The following is a 10,637-nucleotide window of genomic DNA, read 5'->3' as shown; positions in this document are numbered from 1 at the left end:
TGTATCTTTATCCACCATAAACAATAAACTGTTCAGTCTGTACACTACTGTGCAATCTTAACAACAACCAGACCACAGGAAAAGTAGTGTTTGATGTGTTTAACAAATTTCTGGTCTCGAAGTCCGTAGATCAGAGGACTCAGGAGTCGAGGGGTGATGTTAGTCCCTATATCATTGTAATTTTACATAGATCTGTAACGGGCAGGATAGAGCCTCTGTCATTGCTTCACCAGTATAAGCAAGAAACTGCAATATGTACCTTCTTGAGGTGGGCAGGAAGCAACATTCCTGCATAGCTCCCTCTATGCCTACCTCCCTCTCCATTTAATTACACATTGAACCTGTAAGGGGAGCCCAGAATCATAAACACCTATTTTTACCCAGTGTTGCTCTAATGCAGATTTTTATTTAAATATCCAGTATAAATACAGCCCGTTTGCTAAACTGGCCATTTTTATTGTTTTAGATATGCAGTATTTGAGCAAGGACCACATGAATAGGCCATTTAGGTGACTTTGGACAACTGACTACACTTTTAGAGATAGGTGTTAGCCATAGCATTGTAAATAAAAATGATCACACGACCAAGAGATTATAATATAAATATTATAATATTTCCTTCTAGTAAGATTGTCATGCATACAAACTATAAAGTGTCACATATCAATATGTATATCAATAATATACATATAATTCCACTATATTGATCTACATTGATTCTTTATTTTACATTTAAACATTATTTTTTTTACCAGCCTCAGTCTTGAGGATAAAAAATATAATTACACACTGTTGGTCATAGCACATTCTGCAATTACTCATTCATTCATTCATTCATTTTCTGTAACCATTTTATCCTTATCAGTGTCATGGTTGATTTAAAGCCTACCTTGAATCATTAGGCACACAAAAGGAAGACAACCTGAAGAACAGGGTGAAGAGGGCAAACAAAGTATGTACAGCAACCAGATAATTGCTTCTGTGTGGTCAGGGGACCTGAGAATGGACCATGATTGTAGAAACAAGGGGGTGGTTATAATTTTATGGCTGATCACTGCATCTCTATCCACTATATCCACAAATCAAGCTATACACTATGGAGTAATTTTTTCAATTAGCAGTCCACAGGAAAAGTCGCGTTTGAGGTATCTGCCAAACTTCTGGTCTCTAAGTCCATAGATCAGAGGGCTCAGGAGTCGAGGTAAAAGGCAAGTAAGCAGATAATTGACAAAAGTGATTTTAGTTCGATGAGCTGGAAATAGGGGAATGAGAACGCTGAACAGAACAGGAGTGACATATGAGAGCATGCAGAGTAGTAACTGACCACCGTGTAACAGGATTGTGTTGCGGGCCTTTTTAGCTGAGCTTAGGTGATGGCCATGCGAGGCTATTTTGGCGGTACAAAGAACTCTGAAGTATGTATAAAACAGAGTTATCCACACAATGGAAAAGAGCAGTGTCTGTGTAGCAGTGGTCTTCTGTGTGTAATACACAGAAGGGTAGACAACAATAGCCTGGCAGTAGGTGAGGGAGTAAAAGAAAGAAATGGGCTGCAATGCAATGACTACAATTATGTCAATTAATGCAGGAATAGATGAAAAAATCCAAATCAGAGTGATAAGGACATATGTTCTATTTACTGTACAGATCTGAGAGTGATGCAGTGGTTTACACACAGCAATATAACGCTCTATTGCCATTCCAGCCAAAATCATGGGGGTGTTAATTCCAGTGGTAGAACCCAATGACAACAGCACACAGCAAAAGGAGACATTTACATTTGGCATTGCATATGTCAGGACAAACATAATAACTGTAATGCAAATCGTCAGAATGTCATTGATCACAAGACTGATGTATAAAATGTATCTTGGGTCACTGTGGAACATAGGGATTTGAAAGTAAGTGACCACCAGCATCCCATTAATGCCAATAATGATCAGAGCAAGGACAATGACAATTATATTTTTGGCCAAAGCCTCTTGGTAATTGTCTCGTATCCAATTCTGATCTATCGTCGTATTCATTCCCTCATTCCACTTGGGCAGTGATGAAAAGAGGGCTTTAGGATCTCTACCTAAAAATCTTTTTTAATATGCAAAACACATAATAAGAAATTCTCCATTAGAAACCATACAAACTCAACCTTCTTTCACGTCAGTATAAATTCCTGACATAACTTTAAAAAGTATTAAACAATTTAAAAATTGAAAGCCTTAGAATTAATTCAGAACAGATTATTTTACATACATTATCATGCTAAAAGTTCTATACTCAAGAGCAGCTTAATATGCTTCACAATAAAAAAATCCAAACAAGTACAAAAGAAAGGTAACAGAAGAAATAACAACAATGAATCTACAATAAATAAAAAAATAGTACAAATTCATACATAATCAAGAGTGGCTTAAATGATTGAAAATATTTTAAAAAGCCAAAAATATCTATGTAAAAATAAATACTATTATAATATTAAATGAAAAGCTTAATTAAGCTAATATTAGTTGATTGTTACACTGCATTTTATACATTTCTTTAGAAGCCCAGTAAACAGTGCATATATTTCAAATGTTCTATTTTTAAACTTCCTATACAGTTACCATTTAGGAGGAATATGTTTTTAGAACGGATAGTTATAACATTAAAAATCTATACAGATTAATTGAAGCCTGAATCTAACACATAATCAAACATTGCAATAAAAATGGATTAATATTTATACCTTTCAGTGAATAGCCATGAATCAAGTCATGGTTTCAACACCAGATGATATACATTTCTTCAGCTGCTGGTGAGAAACCACTTAATTTGTTCAGCTCTGTGCTGTTTTATAATGAATATCTTCAAGGGAATACAGAGGCGTGTACATGTACAATCTTCTTTTCCAGAAATGTTGGGACTTTCAAAATGTAAACAAAAGTAAAATGCAATACAAATAATGTACATTCTATTTTTAATTTAAAATACTACAAAATCAATATGAAACTAAGAAATGGTATTGTATTTTAAACAATCACAATTTTGTATTTAATACAAGAAACATGTTCCAAAAAAGTTGGGAAGGGATCAGCACAAAGACAGCATGGTCAAAGAGTGCAGCAGTTCAAGATTAACATTTCACTCTACAAAGCAGTAAAGAACCTGGGGATATATTCATCTGTTACATAATATCATAAAAAGATTCTGAGAATCTGGAGAAATCTCCATATGTATGGGGCAAGGCCCAAAACCAGTATCAGTTAAAATAAAACAAATGCAAAGATAAAACCATATATAAAAATGATCCAGAAATGCTGTCACTTTATTTGGGCCTGAGCCCATTTAAGGGACATATGGTCCAAAAAATGTCTAAATCTGAAATTACATTTTGAAATCAAGTGTGCCACTTTCTCCAGACAAAAGAAGATAGGGACCATCATCTATAAGCACACAGCATTAATGATGTTATTGGAATTTAACAGTGCACAAGCCATGGGTGACTTGCAGATCTGTGAATGCACAGTTAATTCTGAATGATATATACAGGGATTGGACAAGCATGCTGACATCCAGACAATGTTAATCAAACATCAATCAATAAAATTTTATTTATATAGAGCTTTTCACAGCAGACGTTTTCACAAAGTAGCTCCAGGTCCATGAGCAAGCCAGGTGCAAGAGTGGCAAGGAATAACTCCCTCAGCATACAAGAAAGAAACCTTTGGAAGGAACCAAGACTCCTGATGGAGAACCTATATTCCTCTGACCAACACTGATCTGTGATCTGAAAATGTGAACAGACGGAGATCATGAGTTATAGGTATTATGAAGAAAAATAATTGTGTGGTCAGTGATTCTGTGGGAGAGTAAAAGGGGACATGTGCAGAGACCTTGGCCTAAGACAGCATTCTTGCATGGCTAAGCTTGGTGTTGAAGGTATGACAACGCCAAGATCTTGTAAAAGATGCATAGGGCTGAGCTGGACCGGGACAGCGTCAGGGAGAGCAGCAGGAACAGGGCATTTCAAAGTATGAGATGGACGGGAGGGGGTAAGTGGGTTAAGAGATTCATGGAAGAGCAGGGGAGGGATTACCCTGCAGGAAGCTTTCAGGAGCCAGGCAAACAACAAATAAAAAACATATATGCAGGAGAGATCAAGTGATACAAAGAAGTGATAGTATTTAATTCCAGCTATGAGACCAGTAGAGAAGATTAATTAACCAAAAGCCTGTGTCAAAAGTTTCAAATGAGTGTGTGTCTCAGCCAAGAACAGTAACAGGACTGCTATTCCAGACTTTAGGAGCTGGTCTACTTACTGCCTCCTGCAGTGAGTAGACCAGTGTCATTGGAATGAATTGTACATGAGGAGTGATAGGGTATTCAGATAAACAAATTGATAATGGTCAAACAAATAGGATCTGAACCAAGAGAGGCATTTGATTCCTACTAGATTTTCCAGCCTACCAAGTAAAATCACATGATCTATGGTAGCCTGGTAGGTAAAACGGATATTGGTAATTAGGGCTTTGTAGAAAACACTAATGGAGTTCTTTAACATTTGTAAAGACAGAGCCCTTTCAATTTGTGAGTTAGTGTTAGCCGTTGTTAGTGTCATATTTTAAGTAATAACATGCTTAATTTGTAAATATCTAAAAATTCACTGTTTTTTAATCCACGCTGCCAGTACTCTGCCTTTTAATTCAGAACCATCTTGAGGTTTTCTCAGCTGCCTCAGTTGATTTTTTTTTATTGCTCTTTACATGTGTTAACCTGCAATGCCCATGAGGAGTGTGCAGCCAACAAACCCTCTCAGCCAGTTTGTGTGCACACAAAAATCAAATAATAAAAAGCAATGAAAACTATGAATCTGTGATTTGTTAATTATCTTGGACATTTATTTAATTGAAAAAGGTTATAATTATTTCTCAGTGTTTTCACTGTAGTAAATATAACTAAATATTTCATTTGATTCCAGAAACAAACTACAAAACAGGTGGGACAGTGGGGAGATACCCATTGTGTTGCATCATTTTTCCATTTCATTACACTTGTTAATCAGTTGCGACTTTAGAATATTTTTAGAATATTTATAAGAGCATATTTTGGCCATGTAATGTGTTTTTGGACTTGTGAAAGGCCCTATATAAATTTACCATACTATTATTATTATTACTACAAAGTGTGGATTTGTTTTTTGTTTTTTTTCGTGATGTTAAGATGGACTTAGACGGCAAAGATATAATATTCAAGGTGGACCTGTCTTGGTACTGTATCTTTATCCACCATAAACAATAAACTGTTCAATCTGTACATTACTGTGCAGTCTTAACAACAACCAGTCCACAGGAACGTTTGATGTGTTTAACAAATTTCTGGTCTCGAAGTCCATAGATCAGAGGACTCAGGAGTCGAGGAATGATGTTAGTGAGGAGGTAATTGAAGAATGTGATTTTTGTTCGATGAGCTGGGAAGAAGGGAACAAGAACCATGTCCAGAACAGGAGTGACATATGAGAGCATGCAGAGTAGTAACTGACCACCGTGTAACAGGATTGTGTTGCGGGCCTTTTTAGCTGAGCTTAGGTGATGGCCATGCGAGGCTATTTTGGCGGTACAAAGAACTCTGAAGTATGTATAAAACAGAGTTATCCACACAATGGACAAGTACAGTGTTTGTGTAGCAATGGTCTTCTGTGTGTAATACTTTGAGCTGTAGACAATAAAAGGCAGGCAGTAGGTGAGGGAGTAAAAGAAAGAAATGGGCTGTAATGCAATGACTATAATAACATCAATTATCGCAGGAATAGCGCCAATACCCCACATCACAGAGATAAGAAAATATGTTCTATTTACTGTACATATCTGAGAGTGATGCAGTGGTTTACAGACAGCAATATAACGCTCTATGGCCATTCCAGCCAAAATCACAGGAGTGTTCATGTATGTTGTAGAACCCAAAGCTATCAACACACAGCAAAAGGAGGCATTTATATAATGCAGTGCATATGTCAGAACATACAAAGTAACTGAAATACAAATCATCAAAATATCATTAATTACCAGGTTGATGTATAAAATGTATCTTGGGTCACTGTGAAAAACAGGGTTTTGGAAGAAAGTCACCACAAGCATCCCATTAATGCCACTGATGATCAGAGCAAAGGAAACAATAATGATGTTTTTAGCGAAAGCTTCTTGGTAATTGTCCGGTGACTGAATCTGATCCGTTGTCGAGTTCATTGCATCATATGTGTCAGACACTAACCAAAAGACAACAATGTTCCTTAAAAAAACAGTCACTATAAAAACAGGCTCAAATAATCTCCACTGTCCAAACTGACCCTACCCATCATTCTCCATTTTGTACATAACATATTTGAATTCACATCTCTGTAAGTCAAAAAGTAAGTCAGAATACATTCAGACTCTTTTTGAATACATAGATAATAATATACAGAATTTTGCTTAAAAAACAAAAACAACAAAAAATAAATAAATAAAAATGGCCCTCACCCAAAATATTCATATAAGAATAAAGATTACTTCTAATATTTGGGGGAAACAATGACAAATAATTAACAATATTAAATTAAAAGCTTAAGAAAGCATATGTCTTTGCACTCCAGGAAGAAGTGCATTACATAATCTCCAATTTCTGTACAGTCACTTTTAGCAGAAACCAGATTCTTAAACTGAAAGATAAAACATAAATTATTATTTCACAATAATTTCACTGAAATGCTTACACAAATTCATCAACATTGTATCCTTAGATGTGAGAAGCCACAGTGAGAAAACAGTATTCAGTATACATGTTTATACCTTTCTGTCTTGTTTCAAATCTTAGTTTCAACCCAACTTCCTTCACACTGCTTCAGCTGCTGGGAAGAGACTGTTGGATATGTGCAGATCTTTGCTGTTTTATATCTAATCAATATCAGGGGAATACAGAGGCGTGTACATGCTTAACATAGACTTACACATAACATATAAAATATAAAATGTTATATGTTAAATGTATATGCTATGTGTAAAATACACATAACATATAAAATATAAGCTGTTGACTGAAGTCTGAATATCCATGGTAATGTGCCAAGACTTAACATTCACTTTTGCGATTTATACTTTGTAATTAGATTTTTTTTTTTTTTTGTGAAAACTACTTTTCATTAGGAATAATAAAATGTCTGTGTATCATCATGGTAACATCTCAATATAATTTTGATAGTACAATCCACATGTCTATATACAATTACTGAGGACAGTATTGCTTACCCTAGTCTGTGTCTGTCTCTCTCTCTCTGAGCCCATTCTACAAAGCATCCTGCAGCAGCAACAAGTAATGCAAGAGCTATCTTACTCACTTAAAGCCGTGACTGAGGACCTAGCGCTCAGGAGCAGGGCAGTAAATCCGGTCGCTGCAAAACGGCTAAATTAAACTAACAGCAGGCATACTTCCCTGCTTCCAGCTTCTGGAAAATTGGACAAAATGGCGCCGACGACAGTGGCAGCATCTCGAGGTAGCTCCATGTCCACGTGTTTTAGAGGGTGCCGTGCGGGGATTAAAGTGAAGACAAGGCTGCGGGAGACGAAGTGGAGATACAAGCCTGCAGTTCCTTCGATGGTGATGGGAAACGTGAACTCTCTGGCTAACAAGTCTGACGAACTGGCTGCCTTGGTAAGAAACCAGAAGTTATACAGAGAGTGTAGCCTGCTATGCTTTACGGAGACATGGCTAACCAGCCAAATCCCCACTGCTAACGTTGAGCTGCCTGGCTTCAGTGTGGCTCGCTTGGACAGAGACCGTAAACTTTCTGGCAAGAAGAAGGGAGGTGAACTGGTGATGTACATTAACAGATGGTGCAATCCCGGACACGTTACAGTGAAGGAGACTGTATGCTGTAAGCATGTGGAATTACTGGCGGTCAGTCTTCGACCCAACAACATGCCAAGAGAATTCTCGCACGCCATTGTGGTGTGTGTTTATGTTCCGCCGCGTGCTCTTCCGGACAGAGCGTGTGACGTCATCCACTCAATAATCGCTAGGCTGCAAACTCAACACACTGATGCATTTTTTGCGATCTCGGGCGACTTCAATCACATAACATTGACTCCACTCTCACGAATTTCTACCAGCTTGTCAACTGCCCTACTAGAAAAAACAGAACAATAGACCTCATGTACGCAAATTTGAGGGATGCATACAGTGCCACGCCCCTCCCCCCACTGGGGAAGTCAGACCACAACCTCATTCATCTACAGCCAGTGTACAAGCCCAAAGTACAGAGGCTACCAGCCACCACACGCACCTTCAGGAAATGGACACCTGAAACAGGTGAGGCTGTGAGAGACTGCTTCAGATCCACAGACTGGAGTGTGCTGCAGAGTGGGGAGGACTTAGAGGAGGTCACACATTGCACTACTGACTACCTGAACTTCTGTATGGACATTGCTGTTCCCACGAGAACTGTACGCTGCTTTCCCAACAACAAGCCATGGATAACCAACAATGTCAAGGCCCTTCTCAATAGGAAGAAAATGGCATTTAGAGAGGGAGACATGGCAGAGGTGAGGTGCGTACAAGGGGAACTCAAAGTTAAGCTGAAAGAGGCTAAAGAGGACTACAGAAGGAAGGTGGAACAGAAGCTGGAGGAGAACAACATGAGGGAGGTTTGGGATGGTATGAAGACCATCACTGGCCTCAAAAAGAGCAGCAGTTCTGTGGAGGGGGATCTGGACATGGCAAATCAGTTGAACCAGTTCTACTACAGGTTTGACTGCCTTGATCCGGATCCAGCTCAGATGGCAGTGGTATGGCAGCCACCCCTTCCTGACTCAGACACTGCTCTTGTGTGCTTGCCTGACCAACCAACACCTCCATCACACTCTAGGCGACCCCCATCACAGGCCATCACACCCCTCCCTCACACGGTGTCAACGGCTGCAGTCAACAGCCATCAGTCTCTAGCCATCCAACAACCCCCCGAGACAATCACCTCCCCTGCCCCTACCCCCCTTCCCCCCCATCATCATGGCTGATCAGGTCAGAGGACAGCTGAGGAGACTACAACCTGGTAAGGCTGCCGGGCCGGACAGACTGTGTCCAAGGCTGCTCAAGGCCTGTGCTGCTGAACTGGGTGAGCCACTGAAGCACATCTTCAACCTGAGTCTCTGTCTCGGACAAGTTCCAACACTGTGGAAGACATCATGTCTCACCCCTGTCCCTAAGAAACCACACCAAAGTGAATATAGTACATATAGTATCCGGGGTAGCTGGGTACTTCCTAACCTAACCGTAATTGAGATGAAGTGATTTAAAACGTGCTGGTCAGAGAATTCAACACCTTTTCACTGCCAGATTCCACTGAAACAATGCAGTTTGTTTACTGCCCCAAACACACTACAGGTGATGTCATCTCACAACACAGGGGAGTGTGGGGGGGGGGGTAATTATGTTAAAATGCTGTTTATGGGCTACAGCTCAGCATTAAAAATTATTATCCCCCACAACCTCACCACCTGTGTTCTGGGAAGATCTGGGATTCACCCATCCCTGTGTCACTGGATCTCCAACTTCCTGATGTACAGAAAACAAGTGGTAACAATAGGTAAACTTGTCTTACACTGTGTAGCCTGCACAATCCAAAGCATCCTCTGAGGGAACATCACAGTTTGGGAACAGCACCGAGCAGGACAGACGGGCTCTTAAGAGAGTGGTACATTCAGCTGAGCTCATCATTTAGACAATGCTTCCTGACTGGCATGCCATTCATATAATGAGGTGTGGGATCAAAGTTGGAAAGATGAACTTGTTCTTAGGGAGGAACTCTTCTAGACAGCAATACTGAAAAATATCAAGCTGTCAAAACTGAGCAGTGAGATAGCCCTAAACGGCTCAATGTATCCCCAGGGCTGTTTTGTTGATGCCTGTCCAGTACTTCTGTTGTTACTTTCATAAGCACCAAAGCAGGTGAAAATGATACATAAGGTGCTCAAACAATGGATTTTCTTGGCACTGTACGGTTATGAGGACTCTTTTTCAAAAGGACTATATATTGTTTAATATATGAAATAACATGTCTCATGTGTGTAAGTGCCTTAAAATGATATTACTAGTTCTCACAGTTCTCTCAGGCTTTCTTCTACTGATAAAAGTCATGATTACTTGAAGGGATTTATGAACTAAGGGCATTATTAATATTAAAAATTTAAAAACAAGAATTCTAGTTTATTTTACAATAATAAAATGTGCTGTATTTTGCATGAATCAACATTTTATTCATAAATCGTTGCATGATTATCTATAAAAATATTTTTGTCATAATATTATATTTATACCTTTACACCACAAGGGGGCAGTAGACTTTAGACTGAAAATCTGTCCTTTCTAGCCTGTAGATAATGTTTTGAAAAACTTGTGAATCATAGTTCTTTCAGTTCCTAGTTAAAATACTCTTATCTTTTTGTAATTAAATTGCCTTATTACAATTTTACATTTATTAATTTACCTTATTCCACTGTGCCCACCTTTTTCACCAAAGTGAAAACACCTGTGGTCAGTTTTGTCACATCTTTCTACCTGCAATTTGCTGTCAGCAGCATGTTCAAATAAGAATTATCTAGACATTTAAAAGTCCTGCTCTGTTGTTCTTCGAA

The 10,637-nt window shown here is 38.7% G+C and overlaps 2 protein-coding genes across 2 annotated transcripts; both read right to left on the bottom strand.

The window, feature by feature from the left end:
* Nucleotides 1–1,094: 1,094 nt before the first annotated feature.
* Nucleotides 1,095–2,027, bottom strand: LOC136691439 (odorant receptor 131-2-like). The gene has a single exon (XM_066663999.1). It carries the CDS (start codon nt 2,025–2,027, stop codon nt 1,095–1,097), a length of 933 nt encoding a protein of 310 aa, XP_066520096.1.
* Nucleotides 2,028–5,291: 3,264 nt separating this feature from the next.
* LOC136691437 (odorant receptor 131-2-like) lies at nt 5,292–6,218 on the bottom strand. Its single transcript, XM_066663998.1, has one exon. The coding sequence runs from the start codon at nt 6,216–6,218 to the stop codon at nt 5,292–5,294; it is 927 nt and encodes a 308-aa protein (XP_066520095.1).
* Nucleotides 6,219–10,637: the final 4,419 nt, after the last annotated feature.

Source organism: Hoplias malabaricus, chromosome 3 (assembly GCF_029633855.1).
Source record: "Hoplias malabaricus isolate fHopMal1 chromosome 3, fHopMal1.hap1, whole genome shotgun sequence".
Taxonomy (NCBI): Eukaryota; Metazoa; Chordata; class Actinopteri; order Characiformes; family Erythrinidae; genus Hoplias; species Hoplias malabaricus.
Note: the sequence above shows the minus strand (reverse complement) of the source record. Positions and strands in the feature narration are given on the sequence as shown.

Bases quoted from the DNA above. Each gene is read 5' to 3' on its own strand.
- LOC136691439 (XM_066663999.1), bottom strand. From the start codon at position 2,027: ATGAATACGACGATAGATCAGAATTGGATACGAGACAATTACCAAGAG.
- LOC136691437 (XM_066663998.1), bottom strand. From the start codon at position 6,218: ATGAACTCGACAACGGATCAGATTCAGTCACCGGACAATTACCAAGAA.